Source organism: Ailuropoda melanoleuca, chromosome 6 (assembly GCF_002007445.2).
Source record: "Ailuropoda melanoleuca isolate Jingjing chromosome 6, ASM200744v2, whole genome shotgun sequence".
Taxonomy (NCBI): Eukaryota; Metazoa; Chordata; class Mammalia; order Carnivora; family Ursidae; genus Ailuropoda; species Ailuropoda melanoleuca.
The window spans coordinates 90759225-90775739 of NC_048223.1; the positions used below are offsets into that span (position 1 = coordinate 90759225).

At 51.2% G+C, this 16515-nt stretch overlaps 1 protein-coding gene and 1 long non-coding RNA gene across 5 annotated transcripts in view; one reads left to right on the plus strand and one right to left on the minus strand.

The window, feature by feature from the left end:
• Positions 1–760: 760 nt before the first annotated feature.
• LOC117802715 lies at positions 761–12323 on the plus strand. Of its 3 annotated transcripts, none has more exons than XR_004626192.1 (5): positions 761–2531; positions 8840–9058; positions 9882–10087; positions 10345–10358; positions 11750–12323. It is a non-coding gene; the product is annotated as an uncharacterized LOC117802715 (long non-coding RNA). The 3 variants fall into 3 exon arrangements; XR_004626191.1 differs by having other exon boundaries at positions 11969–12323; XR_004626193.1 differs by lacking the exon at positions 8840–9058 and having other exon boundaries at positions 11969–12323.
• ALOX5 (arachidonate 5-lipoxygenase) overlaps positions 2920–16515 on the minus strand; it is a 60847-nt gene continuing 47251 nt past the window's right edge. For both annotated transcript variants that reach the window (XM_002926245.4, XM_034662871.1), the window contains 7 exons: positions 8533–8736; positions 7751–7837; positions 6151–6329; positions 5718–5839; positions 5217–5317; positions 4697–4867; positions 2920–3635 (listed from right to left, as the gene is read on the minus strand). In XM_002926245.4, coding sequence (XP_002926291.1) covers positions 3456–3635; positions 4697–4867; positions 5217–5317; positions 5718–5839; positions 6151–6329; positions 7751–7837; positions 8533–8736 — 1044 coding nt within the window. In that variant the 3' untranslated portion in view covers positions 2920–3455. The remainder of the gene's footprint in view (positions 3636–4696; positions 4868–5216; positions 5318–5717; positions 5840–6150; positions 6330–7750; positions 7838–8532; positions 8737–16515) is intronic.

Here is a 16515-nt window from a genome sequence, read left to right on the forward strand (position 1 = left end):
CTCTCTTGGTTTTTAGCTATATTTCTTTACATTATTTTAGTGGTTGCTCTAGAGGTTATAATCTACCTACTTAAAATTTCACAGACTACTTAGAATTAATATTATACCCCTTGATATAAGATGTAGAAACCATGTGCCTGAAATAGTCCATTAACACCCATTGTCTTTTATGTGGTCTTCACATTATGCTTTACATGTATTATAAATGCCACATGACAGTGTTATATTTGCTTTAAATAATCATATATATTTTAAAGGAAGGAGGAGAGGAGAAAGTCTCTTAGGTTTAGCAAACATTTACCATATCTGATACTCTCCTATCCTTCCCGAGGATCTGAGTTTCCACGGGAGCATTTCTCATCGTGTAGATCTGCTGGCAGTGGATTATCTTCATTTTATTTTACCTGAAAACTTCTTTTCCTTCATTTTCATACTTGAGAAATATTTTTGCTGGTTATAGAATTCTGTGTATTCTCTTTAACTCTTCTTTGACTCTGAAATAAGGTTTCCTTTGTATTTATTTTGCTTGGGTTTGGCTGAGCTTCTTGGAGCTATAAATTTGTCTCTCGCCAAATTTGGGAAAATTTTGGCCTTTATTTCTTCAGATATTTGTTCTGCCCCGTTCTTTTTTTTTTTTTTTTTAAAGATTTTTTATTTATTTATTCGACAGAGAGAGAGAGACAGCCAGCGAGAGAGGGAACACGCAGGGGGAGTGGGAGAGGAAGAAGCAGGCTCATAGCGGAGGAGCCTGATGTGGGGCTCGATCCCAGATCGCTGGGATCACGCCCTGAGCTGAAGGCAGACGCTTAACCGCTGTGCCACCCAGGCGCCCCTGCCCCGTTCTTTTACCTTCCCTCTTCTTCTGGGACTCCAATTACATGTATGTTAAGCCTTTGGATATTGTCCCATAGATCACTGAGATTCTGTTCATGTAAAAAATTCTCTTTTTGCTTCAGATTGGATCATTTCTATTGATCTGTTTTCAAGATCACGGTCTCCTTGCTCTCTTGTCTCTCTCTTCTGCTATATTGCTTATTTTTTCCAGATATTTTTAGTTCCAGAATTTCCATCTGATGATGATTCTTTTTCTTCCTCTTCCCTCTCTTCTCCTCCTTCTTCTCTTTTCCAGTGTATAGTTCTCTGCTGAGATTTCCTATCCTTTCATGAATTGGTAATATATTTCCTTTAACCCACAGAGCACAGGTATAAAAGCTTCATTGAAATCACTGTCTGTTGATTCCAACATCTGTGCCATCGTACTATCAGTTTCTCTTGGTTTTCTTTTCCCTTTGAGAGTAGGTCACATTTTCCTTGTATATTGAATAATTTTGGATTGTGCCCTGGCTATTGTGAATGTTATTTTGTAGAGATTCTGAGTTCTCTTATATTCCTCTGAAAAGGATTTTTTTTTTAAGTAAGCAGTTAACTTGGTTGAGCTTAAACCGAAAACTTTAAAAGTTCAAATCTCACTTTAGTTGTTTCATCCTCAGCTGAGCTTTGCTGTTTGCCCCATGCAGGCTTGGCTTAGGGGTCAGCCAGAGCTCTAGACAGAGTTTATCCACAGAAGGGTCTTCCCTCTCCTGTAGCGGCACTGGGTGGTGCTACTGAATGTCCAGCTCCAGGGGAACTGGTGGGCCAGCTGCAGAGAACATAATTAACTGACAGCTCCAGCGGCCACACCTTTGCATCTGTTGTGACATTCATGCCAAGACCATTTTTGTCATTCCTGCCTGATGCAAGATTTCTGTAATGGGCCACTTTTGTTTGAGGACTCCACATTAGCTATGGGAGGCTTTCTTAGAGGTGCCCCGCAGTCTGGAGTCCATTCTACCCAGACCTTCCTGCCGCTCTGCTTGCACCCACAGGATCAGACCTGCATCATCATTCCTGCCTGCTCCCTTCCTTTGCTCACATGGCCTTGTGGGCCTCTGAAGGTTGGCACATTGGCCCTCATGGGACATGGAGCTGAGTGAGCGCCTTTACCATAACCACAGGGTTATGGGGTCTACCACCAAGGTTACTCATAAGTGTGGGCAGTTCTCAGAGCGATGGTGGGGAGTCTGGGCCAGTAAGTGTCCAGGCCTCACTCTCTCCAGTACCCATCCCAATGTTCAAGTTTCCTCAGAGGGACTTGTGGTTTCAGGAGCACGTGCACACCTTCTACCATGCTATATTGGCCCTAGTGGAAGCCTTTTACCTAGACATGGAGCTTCTGGCTTAGCACACTGGGTACACCTTCCAGAAATTCTGGAGACACTGCTGATCCGATTCTGAAGCCAGGGGCTGGGGGTATGGGTTGAGTAAGTGTACAGGAGGACACAACGGATTACCATGGCTAAGCTCAGGGCTGGCTCTGCTTCTTGGGTGTGGGGAAAGAAATGCATTTTAAAAGTCATTTTGAATCCTCTCTTGTTGGAGAAAACAGCCCGCAGCTCCCAGGATAGTGCCTAGAACCTGTCAGGTGCCTTGCAGGAGGAAAATGAGGGAGCAGCAGGCTGGTGCCTTGTGCCAGCCCTGGGCACACAAGTAAGGTGAGTTCCTTGTCCTGCAGGGGCTCTGGGTCCAAGGGAGAGGCCACGTGGGAAGATAAAAACAGAGGTTCAGACAAAGCCCTTGGGGGGGGGAATGAGAATCAAAGATACCTCCCCAGGGTGGATGACATTTGGGATGTGACGGCAAACCACCTTCTATCCAGCCTGGGGTGTGTGTGTGTGTGTGTGTGTGTGTAGGGGGAGCTTTTGCCCAGATAGAATCACAGTGATTATGGCTTTTTTGTGGGGAGAGGGGATGTGTGTGTGTGTGTGTGTGTGTGGAGGGGGAGCTTTTGCCCAGATAGAATCACAGTGATTATGGCTTTTTTGTGGGGAGAGGGGATGTGAGCTGTTTGGGGTGACTGGGACATAACATGTGGATGGAGACTTGTTTTAAATGCACTCCTTTATTTTTATGACAACCAATTCTTCATTCATTCAACAAAGATTTGTTTGGGCACCTACTACATGCAAGAAATTGGACGAAGCATAAATAGAACAGAAAATAATCATTCCATGCCTGCCAACAAGAACAAATATCTATCAGTTGTCCCTGACTTCTTGCTGCTGCCTGGTGCAGAAGCTCTGAGCGGGACGTAGGGCAGGAAGCCCCATCGTCCTGCCCTGTGTAGGGTGGGTCCCTGCAGTGTACCCACTTTGATCAAAGTATGGGATTCACTCAAGATTGAGGAGCAAACTGGAAAATGCACTGAAGCTGAGACATCACATGGCCCAACCTGGGCAGCCTTTGGTTTGAAGCCAGTCAGCCTGGGGCCTGCGGAACTGAGGCAGCCTCGGGGAGCAAGCTGCCAGCAGGTCTGCCCCGCGGCCTCCTGTCAGTGTGCCCACCCGGCAGCCTGGAGTCTGCTGAGCTCGGCCGCCGGAAGTTGGCCACTTGCACGTGTGACTGGCTCAGGGGGCCACTTAGATGGCTACGCTGTTGGGAATCCGGTCCGGGGACAAGTAGTAATATGGCAGCTTCTTGTCCTTGTTGCGCTCAGCGATCACGCTGACGATGGTGTCAAGGTTCTTGCGGAATCGGGCCATGGCCTCCTTTACAGGTTTCTCGATGAAATGCTCTTCTGGGTACATGCCCAGGAATAGCTGAGGGCCCAGGCACAGACAGGTTAATCTTTGCCAGGGCGAGGTATGTAAACTGATGGGCCTTGTCTCACCCCCTGAGACCATCCCTTGGAAAGTGAGCAAGGAGCATGTGCTCATTTCCCCCTCTCTACCCCCTGCCACCTGCTGAGAGTACATCAAGAATGCCCCTGGTCTGGGGTCTCAGATAAATGGAAGAAATAGCTGCCCTGTTGCGGGGGGTGGGGGGCTACAAGGTGTGTAATGGCGCAGGTGAAGGGGGCCTGTGGTGGGCGTACGGTGGTCTGGTCCTGCTGGTCCCCGTCCTCTGCAGCACTCCTGCCTTCCCGTCTGGGCTCTGGGCAGCAAGGGCACAGGGGCTCGCACTAGCCTCTCGGCCCCGGACAGCTATGGCTGGGCCTTGTTGGGGTGCTGTGCTCATTTGTACACTCACGAAGATGTCTGCAAATTAAAACTAGATCTATCTTTTAAAAAATGATTGGATTGTTAAAATTGGGAATTTTCATACCCAGGGCTGAAAAGGGTGGGATTTGGAATTAGTTTGTGGAGGACAGATCAGTCTCAACATTCTTTGACCCAGAAATTCCTCTACTAGGAACATGTCATCTGGCCCTACCGAACACATGTGCAAAGACACATACATAAAGGTGTTAGTGAGAGACCTGCACGTTAGCAGAGCCCCAAAGCAACCTCAGTGCCCCCAAAATGCCCACAGGCCTGCGGCTGGTTGAATCAGTAGTCATTCTGTGCGACACTGAGCTAATGCCATGGGGTTGTATCTGAGATACTGAGATACCCAGCTTTGACATTAGGTTCAATAAGGTGTATGTGCATGGAAATGTTTGGCAGGATCCCCAGGAAACTCTTAGTCATCCCCTCTGGGTAGTCACCAGTGGAGCAGAGTCTCTGTGCTCTCCTGCCCCTCCCCTGCGCTCCATCCAGGCCTGGGACCCCAGCCTCAGAAGTCAGGATTCCCGGAGAGCAGCTGTCCAGCCTACGCCCTTAATCACAAAGCCCTGACATGGAGGAATGGGTTAAATCCAGGCGACCTGCCCCTTGCTCACCTCATTATCTTGGAACTGGCTTAGTGCCCATACTGCGCCCAGATGCCAGCAGGAGCGGCCACGGTCTGGCAGTGTACCCACGATCTGCTCGATGGTGACCACACCCTTGGCCATTGGTGGTGGGGCCCGCATGGTTGGGGGGGCATTGGGGATCCAGGAGCACCAGTCATACTGCAGGGACAGCCACAGACACGTGTGGGCACCTCCTCAGCCAGCCGCCACCCCCCCACCACGGGCCATGCCCCTATCTGCCCCACAGAGTGAGCAACCGCCCAGACGCCTCCCCTCTCCCTCCCATCACCTTCTGCTCCAGCAGGGCCGGCCCACAGTCCCCTCTCTGTCTGGCGCCCTCAGCTTCGTGGGCAGGATACACTCAAGGAACATCCAATTTCTGGCCCTGAGGCTGCCTGAGACCAACCCCAAAAGACTAAAAAGAGGGGTGGCTCTGTCTGGGCCCATCAGCAGCGGTCAAGGTGACTGGTGATTTTCTGCCCAGAGGACCCGCCCTGCCTTTGCCCACCTGGCCAAAGTTGACCGCTGCATGCTGGGCTGAGGCTGTGAAGATCACTACCGTTAGGTACTCCGACAGCTTCTCTCTGGTCTTGATGGACTTGGGGAAACCTAGGGCAGACCCAGGGGCTGGCTGAGGCCCCAACTCCAGGGGCGGGGGGGGGGGCGGCAATAGACCGATGACCCACAGGTACCCTCCTCCTGCCCCTCCCCCAGTCCCCGAGTTCCCCCACGCAAGGACTTGGGGAGGTCCAGGCATGGGCAAGACACTGGGAGGGGACAGCAGCTTGGCCCAGTGTTCCTGATGTTTCTGACCCTAGTTCTCAGTGGCTGTAGAAAGTCTCTGAAATGTCCCCATGAGACATGCTGGTCGGCAGGGGTCCCTTGGGGGCTCTGGCCCCAGCACTGGGCACTAAGGTGGATGCCATGGGACAGCACTGCCCAAGGGAGTCAGAGGTGCAGGGAAAGCACAGAAGAGATGGCCAGGAGGAGAGCCAGAGGCGGTCTGTACCTGAGGCCTTCTTGCCCCGCATGCCGTACACGTACACATCCTTCACGAAGTCCTGCAGCTCCTGGTCCTCTTCCACCACCTGGTCACTCTGGTAGTAGATACCTACCACGTCGGCCGTGAACCTGGCTCAGGAGGAGAGACCCAGCTAGGAGCGGATGACCTGGCCAGGGTTTGCAGACCTGGGCCCCAGGGCAGGGCTCCACTGGTGACGCCGTGACTTCCTCCTCCATGTCCAGACTCGGGTCACTCACCCTACCCCCACCCACATACATTCCTTCCTCTCTCAGGACCCTGGCAACGGAGCCATCCCCCGGCCCACTGAGTCAGTGGTCCAGGCCCCTGGTCCGGCCTGTCAACTCCCCAGTCCTCTCCTCCTCCAGGACCTCCGCTCGTTCTGCACAGAGCAGGTCCCACGGCCCCAGCGGGCACTCACATCTTGATGGCCTCCCACACCAGGAGCCCGTCGTCCCGGTAGAAGTAGTAGGGGATGTCCTCTTTGCTGTCCATTCCCCGGGCTTTGATGGCCTCAGGGAAGCACAGGGAGGTGTAGGTCAGGTCCTGCATGGCCCTCTGCACCATCTGCACGTGCCCACCGCCCCCTGTGGCGTTGGCCTTCAGTGGGAGGGGGGAGAGCACCGTGAGCTGAGGCTGGCCGCCCCACGCCAGCCGTCTCACCCAGAGCTCACCATGAGAAACTGTCAAAGGACACTGGGGTTGCCAGGCTCGTGGACGGGCAAGCACATGTCCCGGGGGGTTTAGGAGGTGGGGTAGGAGGGATGCTTAATTCCGAGAATAGGCAGGGCCGCCCGTGAGGAGGTCAGAGAGGCCCGATCTAATGCAAGGGGTTGCCGCGGAGCCCTTCTGTGCAGGCGCTGGGGGCGGCTGCAGGAGGGCAGGCGTTCGTTCTGAGCACAGGGTGCCCAGAGCACGAACACTGCTCTCGGTGACCTGAGCTTTGGGCTCAAGAAGGGGGCAGATACCAGTCCCCAGGACCGCACAAGTCTTTTGAGGGCCTGTGTTTGCTTAGGTGAGGGCTGGAGGGATGCAGGAGGAGGGATCCTGGTCCTCATGCCAGCGCACACGGTGGCTGAGCAGTCAGGCCACAGAGCCTTCAAAGGAGGGCTTGAGTACTGGGGTGCCACACGTTGGTCTGCAGGGTCGTTTGACCCAAGCTGGAGTGATGGGAGCTGCTCCCCGGACTTTCTATTTAGGTGGGAGAGGACGATCACCGTGTGGGAACATGAGCCAGGAGCCCCCCCTGTGATGAGGTCGCATTCCCCCTCCCATGGGGGAAACCTGTCCACAGAGCCTGACTAGGGAATGGGGCCCACACAGTGTTGAGAGTGGAAGAGTGCCGGCCAGTGTATTTGCCCCCTGAGACCATTATTTGAGTCACTGGGTCCATTTTGGGAGGGGTCGGAGGCCCCCTCACCTCTATTATGTCCAGGGTTTTGAGATAATACACTTCTTTTCCAGTTTCGGCTGGTTTGACTTAAGTTTTGTCATTTGCAACCCAAAGGGGCCTCAGCCTTATTGATGAGCTGGCTCCCTCGCTAACCGGAGGTGGGAGAGGAAGAAGGGCAGGGTGAGGGCTGCTGGGAGGGTCCTGGCTTGGTAAGGCCACAGGGGGTCCGAATGGGCCAGGTGCTGCCTGGGAGAACGTGAGGGACGGGTAGGGGTTAGGCCCATCTGAGGGGAGGGCGGGGTGGGAGACGGTGCTCCGTGAGGGCAGCAGAGCGGGGGATGGGGAGAAGCAGGAGGAGGCTACAGGGTGATACAGGCCAGGCCAGGCCAAGAAGGGCTGAGAAGCAGGCAGTGCATTCGGGAGGGGAGGGCTCCCTGGTGGGGAAGGGGCCTGAGACTGGCCAGAGGCCCGGGGAGCCTTCACTCTGAGTGCCTCCAGCCTCCCACCCTTCCCAGGCAGCCACCACCACCCGAGTGCCCAGGCGCCTGTCTCCTGAGAGGAAAGCTGGCCTGGGGGTGGTGGTTTGGAGAAGTGGGGCCCTGCACAGAGGTGGACGGGAGGTGCCCACCTTGTCAAAGAGGCCGTACTCGCAGATGAGCTGCTCGCGCGCCTTGGTGTTGATGGCGATGGTGAACCGCACGTGTGCCACCAGAAGCTGGGGGAGCAGGAGAAGGCCTCAAAGAAGGCCGGGCCAGGCCTCCTGACCAGGTCTGCAACCCCCATGTGCCCCCAGAGACCCCCAGCACCCCGCACCCATCCTCTGAGGAGGAGTGACGCCAGGGCTGAGGGAGGAAGTGGAGGTCAGGGGAGCTGCTGGGGCCTGGGGACTGCAGCTTCCACGCTTAGTGATGTGATAATGAAAATGGTAATAGCCAGCACTTGTATAGAGCTGAACTGTGTGCCAGGTACTGTTTTCAGCTCTCCGAATTTGTTAACTATTTTGGTTCTGACAATAATCCTATGAGGCAGGGGTACTGTCTGCTCCCTGCTGCACAGGTGGGGAAACAGGCCCGGAGAGGTGTCTCAAGCCTGCATCACCCCGGCAGTCAGTGCCAGCAGGACTCAGGAAGTGAGAAGGGCAGTGATGGCGGTGGCTACCGCCTGGCATCACACAAGGGTCACACTGACCTCATTTGTCTCTTCAAACTCTGCTCCCAGGCCAGCCAGGGCCTGTATCATGCCCAGGCCTCGTGTCCTCAGGAACCAGCAGGCTCAGAGCTGTAGTACCGCGTCCCTGCTGGCTACTCCGGGCCCCAGCCCTGTGGGGGTGTCAGTGCCCTGCCTCCCTCCCTCCGCCCACCCCCATCTGCCAATGCCCCGTCCACCGGCTGAGGCGGTAGCTTTCTGTACCTTGAATATGGGGTGCACGGCGGGCAGCTGGCGGTACAGGGCAATGCCAAAAACTTCAGATACCAGGTGTGTGCGCAGAAGGTGGGTGATGGTCTGGTGGACGTGGAAGTCACTGGAACGCACCCAGATTTTGGCCAGAAGCCAGTCATATTTTGCATCCGAAGGGAGAAAAATCGGGTTTTCATCTCCTGGGACTTGGTTGAGCTGAGACATTGGAGAAAGAAAATACATGGCAATATTTTGTTCTGTATAGCTATAGGCCTCTCAGGAAATTCCAGAAGAATTAAACAGATTTCTTAAATTCCAGATTTCTTAAACAGTGGTCATGGAGTCATGAGAGGATCGTGGAGGGCTGAGGGCCCAGGGTTTGCATTTCCCACCCCAGTGACAACAGGTACCAGCTGTGGGACGCTGGACACCTTACTGAGCCTCTCTGAGCTCCGCTTCCACCACCTGCCACACTCTACTTACCTCCTAGAATGAGGGCACGTGACTAAGATGGCCCCAAAACGCCGGCAAGGAGCAGGTTAGGGGCTTAGAGCGTGCTGCTCTGGTCTTCTACTCCTGCTCCATCTCTCTCACCTCCCTTGCCTGCTCGCTCCCTCCTGGGTTCTGCCCACTGCTCTGATGGCTGCTTTTCCGTGTCCCACACATTCCCTTCCTCTCATCTTCCCTTAAACGTTGCTGTTCCCCAGGCTCCAGCTGGTGCACTGACTACCCTTCTTGCCCTTGATTAGCTCCTCCAGGTCCCAGGGCTCTAGGGTCCTCAGGATGCAGTGGCCTAGGTCCCGTCATTCGAGCCCAGACCCGTAGCCAGTTGCCTCCTGTAGGAGAGACTGGGTTTGCCTTCCCCTTACCAGTTTCAACTCCACACTGGGGCCGAGGCGAGTTTTTTGTCCTAAAATGCAGATCATGTCATGTCAATATCTTTAAAAACAGCCTCCACTTGGGGGGCTCAGTCAGTTAAGTGTCTGCCTTCGGCTCAGGTCGTGATCCCAGCGTCCTGGGATCGAGCCTCTCAATGGGCTCCCTGCTCCGCGGGGAGTCTGCTTCTCCCTCTGCCTGCCGCTCCCCCTGCTTGTGCTCACTCTCTCTGACAAATAAATAAAATCTTTAAAACAAACCAAAAACGAACAAAAAACACAGTCACCTCCTAATGCCAGGAAAGAAAGCCCCCAAAGTCGCGATCTGGCCACTGACGCCACTGCAGAAGCAGCCCTGTGGTCGGCCCTCCCTGCCCACCAGTTCCTTGGTCCCGAGCTTTGCCCATGACAACAGCCACTAGCCCGCACAACTTCCAGACTTGACAGCGTGAGGTCACCGAGCACTGTCATTACCTCTTCTTTCAGAGGAAGACAGGGAGCCATGGAGGGGAGAACACTTAGGATGAGAAGGAATTATCTAGCATGGAAGGAGCAGCTTTCCGGCTGGAGGAGCTGCGGGCAGGGGCTGGGCGGTGCCTGAGGCTCTTCGGAGACCAGTAGTGACTGAGCCAGGAGGACAGCTGCCCGGGACTGTGGCAGGGGCCACACCCAGTGGACTCCTTAAGGTCATGGTAAGTATTTTGGAAGGTAATTTCCCTGTCTCTCCTTTGAAAACAGTGTTGTCCAGTAAAAATCTAGTACAAGCCACATATGGAATTTAAAATTTTCAGGTGGCCACAGTAATAAAAGTAAAAAGAAACAGGTAAACTTTCTGCTAATGATATAATTTTATTTTACCCAATATATCCAAAATATCATTTCAACATGAAAATAATATAAAATTATTAATGAGCTCCTTTAACATTCTTTTTTTCCCCCCTCATTCTAGGCCTTTGAAATCAGGTATGTATTTTGCACTTACAGAACACCTTGGTTCAACTAAACCACACCTCAAGTTCTCTATGGCAATGGGTGGCCAGCGGCTCGAGACAGCCGGTTCCGTCCTGCTCACCCAGGATAGAGCAGTTTGACTTTCACAGTATTCGTGTTTATTGTGATTTAGTTACCAACTTTTAAATATCAGATAATTTAACATAAAAATCCGGATTACCAGGTGTTCTTCAAAAATTAGGTCTGTGACCTCTGAATGAATATTTCCTAGAACAACACTCATGCCTCTTTTATTTTTTTTTTAATTTTTATTTTTTTTAAAGATTTTACTTATTTATTTGACAGAGATAGAGACAGCTAGCGAGAGAGGGAACACAAGCAGGGGGAGTGGGAGAGGAAGGAGCAGGCTCATAGTGGAGGAGCCTGATGTGGGGCTCGATCCCATAACGCTGAGATCACGCCCTGAGCCGAAGGCAGACGCTTAACCACTATGCCACCCAGGCTCCCCTCATGCCTCTTTTAAACAGTGCAAGCTCTGCCCCTCTGCCCCTCCCCCTCCCTCTGGTCACATCCTCTCCCACACTCCCCGCCTCACTTCTCCCTTCCCTTCCACTGCCTCCACTTCTCTGGCTGCCCCCACCCCTCCTGCTGCCCCATCCTACCCACTGTCCCGCCCCTTCCACAGCCTGCACCCCTCCCCAGACCTTCACTCACTCTGTGCTGATTGCCTGGCCCCATGGACACTGGCCTCAGCGCCTGGTCTCCCAGAACACATGGGTGGCCTGCCATGCTCTGGAACATGGCTCTGTGGCTGAGGACACCCTCTGCTGTGAGGGGCTCTGCCTGTACTCTCTCATTTAACCCTCACCAGCACCCTGAAAGGCAGGTATGACTTGTCATTTTACATGCAGGAAACTGAGGCTCCGAGTGGTTATGTAATTCTCCCAAGTCACGCGGTGGGTAAACAGCTGAGCTGGGGAGGGACCCAGGCACTGCCTTCGACCCTTCTCTTCACTGTCACTGCCTAGTCCAGACTCTCCCTTGCTTTCCCCCCGGAACTCTTACACTGGCCTCCAAGGCCATGCCGGCTTGGGCCTTCCCCTCCTACCCATCCTCCCATCCTCACCACTTCTGTCCAGGCTCAGGAACACTGTGGGCCTCCAGAATATGCCCTGAACACCTTGTTATTTTTGTTTTTTAAATTTGTGTTTTGGTTAACCAAGTAGTTTTTTGTTTCTGATTAGAAAAAAAAGTCTGGTCACTTCAGAAGAGCATAATAAAAAATAATCTCACCCCGCTGCTTTGCACACGTGCGTATTTACCTGTTCCATTTTCCATCAATTGAACACTGTTATAATGAATGTCTTTCTCGTCTTTCTTTTGCTCACCTGCGCCCCACCCAGTCCATCCCAGTGTTCCCCACGGGGGAGCCTGTGTCCTTCTGCACCTCCCCAGGCCCACAAGCCCCGGGCCTGTCCTGTCGATGGTGTGCCGCTTCCTGCCTTCTCCTGACAGAGATGAGACCAGATGCTCTCTGCCCGGTGTCTTGCTTTCTGCTCTGTTAGCTCACTGTGGAAGCCCCTCAGGTCCGCTGCGATACATCAAGTTCATTCCTTTTAAAGGTGGCGCAACACTTCACCGTCTGGACATAAAAGATTTCATTCAGTCGGTCCTCTGCTGCCTTCAGATGGTCTTGAAGTTTGTTTCCCCGCCACGAGCAGTACTTGTGAGGCCCTTCCCGTGAGGGCTTGCCTGTCTACAGTCTCACGGACCGGGCACTAGGGCAAAGCCCACCGGGCCAGGAGGCGCTGCTCCGGGAGACAGGGCCCCACTGCATGCTCCTTCAGCTGGGACACCCCTGCTCGCACCTGCGCCGTGACACGGGTACTTGAAGGATGAACAGTCATGACCCTGAGCCCCTCCTATCACCCTGGCCACGCCAGCCCCACACTGAGGACCCTCAGCAGCCACTGCAATCCAGAGCCTCAGAGGCACACCTCACAAGGCCGGTGCAGGACCCGCTGCTCAGGTGCTGGTCCAGGTACTGACCGTGAGCTGCCCGGGCCCGGGCAAGTGTGAACTGGCCATGCTGGGGACCTGCCGTCCTTGCTGGAGGTTGGCTGTTACCACTTTTTTTTTTTTTTTTTGGTTCCAGCCTAATGAGTCAGAAGTGATATAACTAATTTGCATTTCTGAGAATTTTTCCATATGCTGATTTTTCCATATGTTTCTTCTATCAACGGCCTGTTCATAGTCTCTGTCCGTTTTTCTATTGGAATATTTGTCTTCTCCTTATCAATTTGAAGCAGCTATGTGTATATTATATTATAGATATTCATCCTTTGTGCCTGTGGAGCAGTTATTTCCTATCTATTATTTGCCTTTTGCCTTTGTTTGTGGTGTATTTTACCATTTAATTTTTTTACATAATATATTTTATTTGAATTTACTGTATTTATATTTATTTGAATATTTTACATTAGTGTCATGATAAAATACTTCCAGTAGTGGGCAGAAACTTGAGAGGATTATACTTTTTTTTTTTTAATTTAAATTCAACTAATTAACATATAGTGTATTATTAGTTTTGGAGGTAGAGTTCAGTGATTCATGAGTCTATTAATACCCAGTGCTCATTACATCATGTGCCCTCCTAAATACCATTTAATTTTTAAAACATTACATAATCCAATATGCCTATCTTTTCCTTTAAAACTTCTTGGTTTCCTGTTTTTACTTTAAGAAGTCTTCTTAGTACCCATATTTATACATTGTTTATTATTATAAAAAGAAAAACATTCTTTTTTTTACTTTTTTATATTTTAATCTTTACTTCATCTGACATTTATTTTTGAAAACAGTATGACATATGGGTCCAATTTAATCTTTTCCTTCTGTGATGGCTGCTGTGATTGCATCACTGAAATTCCATCCCTTTGCACTGAGTTGAGAAACCACCATTGTCGTAAGTTAAATTCTTATTTATTGGGCTTATTTCTGGCTTTATATATCACCCCCACCAAGTGTGTCTGTGATGCTAGCACCTGCTGTGACCTTATAGTATTCCTTAATATCGAGCAAGGAAGGTCCTCCTTGGTTTTAATTTTTCAAAAAACTTTTGGCTATCCTTGAACAGTTCTTTTTCCATATGAATCTTTAAATTCTTTTATTCTGTGTTCTCACCTTTATCTCTCCCCCACTCCTACCAAAAAACAAAAAAAAGAAAGAAAACCTAATTGAAATTTCAATTAGAAGTGCATTAAATTCATATGATTAAATTTGGTAGAACTGACATTTTAACGATATAAATTTTTCTTGTTCAATAGGAAGGAAAGCACTTGTTAAGATTTCATTTTACAGGGGCGCCTGGGTGGCACAGCGGTTAAGCGTCTGCCTTCGGCTCAGGGTGTGATCCCGGCATTGTGGGATCGAGCCCCACATCAGGCTCCTCTGCTATGAGCCTGCTTCTTCCTCTCCCACTCCCCCTGCTTGTGTTCCCTCTCTCGCTGGCTGTCTCTATCTCTGTCGAATAAATAAATCTTTAAAAAAAAGATTTCATTTTACAGCCTTTAAAATGATTTTACAGCTTATATGGTATTATATCATATTGTTAGTGTGGAGAAATGCTATTGGTGCCTTTGAGGAATCTATTTATTCAGACACATCGCTCAATCCATGTATGAATTCTAATAGCTTTTTGAAAAATGAGAGTCTCTTAGGTTTTCTAGGTCCACCATCATATCATTACCGAAAGATAATCTTCTGTATTTTTCTCACATGCTTATTATTTTCTTCGTCACCAGTGCCAGGACCTCGGGGACAGTGTTGAGTGGCAACAGTGACATCAGCATCCTTATTTATGATTTTAACAGAAATGACTTTAGGGTTGCCATTTTCGAATGGTATTTCCTGTCTCTACCACTGAGAAATAGATTCCTTCCATTGCTATTTTAATATTTATTAGTTGTGGCTACTAAATGTTATTAAGTTCCCTGTTGGTATCAATTGATACAATCAGAAGATTGTTCCTTATCAGTGTCATGAGTTACACTGGAAGTTTTCTTGCTATGGAAACATCTTGGAATAGGCCCTGCTTGGTTATGACCTATTAGTTGTTCATGACACTGCTGCATCCACTTTGCTAATCTTCAGATTTCCTTTAAAATCTGTGTGTGTAGCTTGGATTGGTCTTCAGCTTCTTTGTGAGCCTGCCTGTTGGGGGCTTCAGCACGAACGTTACGCCAGCTTCCCAGAATGCGTTCCAGAGCTGAAACCCGTGAAACAGGTCGGCAAGTGTCCACTGGGTAAAGGCTGGCTGGAGCTCAGCGGCTCGGCACCCGGGCCCCTCATCCTGAGAGACGTTTAGTCAGGTTCCCAGGTGCTTATAGGGATATTGGCCTGTTTTCTACAATTTCTTCTCATAATTTATATTTTACCAGGTTTTTACCCATTGCTTCCAGCTTTTCAAATTTGTTGCCATGCTCTTTTAAAGAAAACAAACACCCTTGTGATTATGTCTTCTCATTCCTAATCTTGTATGTTTGTGTTCTTTTTTTCTTTCATTAGCTTCATGACAGGGTTATCCACTTTCTTGGACCTTTCAGAGAAGCACAGTTCGGACTTACTACCCTCTGGCTTTCACTTTCATGGCTCTTTACAGTTTGCAGAGGTTGCATTTTCCACAGGCGGAAGAGATTCAGAAACACTGTGACTTGCCCAAGGTCCCGGGGCTGCCAGCAAGTGGCAGAGTGGGGATGGAAGCCAGGCCCCTGACTCCAGGCCCCTCCAAGAAGTCTCTGGAGGACGGGCTGCCTCACGGTGCCTGCCAGTGGTAAACGGCTCCTCTCCTCAGGTCTCCTAATTCTGTTTGCTTCTCTTCCGTCGCCTGTCCCTTTACCTTTTGCTTCCGTTTCTTAAGCATAGGGCTTCTCTCTGCTAGGCTGGGAATTCCTCTGGGGGAAGATGTGCCCCTGAAACCAGGAGATTGCGGGGGGGAGCATGAACTCTGGAGCCAGACGGCCTGGCACTGATCCGCACTGTGCTGACGGTGTGCACCTTTGTCTGCTCTCTCAACATGTGGAAATGACCCACCAGCAGTCGTCCCCAACCTCGGAGGCTTGTAGATGATTACATGGATAAAGCCAGGTCCTGGTCCGAAACCCTGATGACCAAGTGTCTCAGAATCCAGAAGGTTTTAGAATTTTAGCACTGCATCTACTTCGTTATGTGACGCCTCTCCCCCCCCCCCCCCCCCCCCCCCCCCCCCCGCCCCGCCCCCGGGTCTGGGGCAACTTAACATTTTACAATCAAACGCGTCAGTGTTTCTGTATGATAGACACGCATACCACATTGGGTGGGGCAAAGCTTCTAAAAAGTCTCCCTTTCGGTTCAGAGCAAGTTTTGCTGCCAACGAATTTGGTGCAAACCTTTGAAAAACCTAGCAGTTTTAGGGCTTTTTAGATTTCAGAATCAAGGGTAAGGGCTTGTGGACTGTGCAGGCTAACCTTTGGGACAGTCTCTTCAAGGGGTTAGCACAGGGCAAACCAGCTGCTATAATGCCCACAGCACTCAATGCCCAGTTCACAGCTGACTCAAAGTCAAGTCTGCTGAACCCTTGTCCACCTGTTCCCCACAGGGGCCCCTGGGCAGCAGCCCCCTTCACAGACCTACATCTGGTCCTGTCCTGGGTGTTGTTTCCCGCTGTCTGCATACCAGCGGGCCCAGTGTGCTTGGTGCTCTGAGGAAGCAGAGAGCAGCCAGGAATGGGAGAGAGGAAGGTCTGCGCCTGCCTCCTCTCACCCGAATTGCTCCTCCTTCTCCTCCTCCATCATCCTTAGTAGAAACGAGAACCCATGAGCACTAGAAGACAGCATTGCAGGACTGGCCTCGTTCCTGACCTCAGCCTCCATGGTGCCCCCTGGTGGCCTCAGTCTCCAGCTCATTTCGCAACCTCACCTGCCAGGCGCCTTTTGGTGTTTTGACTTGAGCCCCCCGTCAGGATGCTGGGTGGGAGCGAGGGGTGTAGCATGTTATCCCAGGGCAGGTCCTCAGCAGAGAGCCTGGCCCTGCCAGGAATCTGTTGAGTGTATCTTGGGGAGGGGAACCCTTTCTGCTTCTCGTGGCCAGCCATCCCCACCGCTGGCAGGAAGCCCTAGGTTCTAGTTTTTCC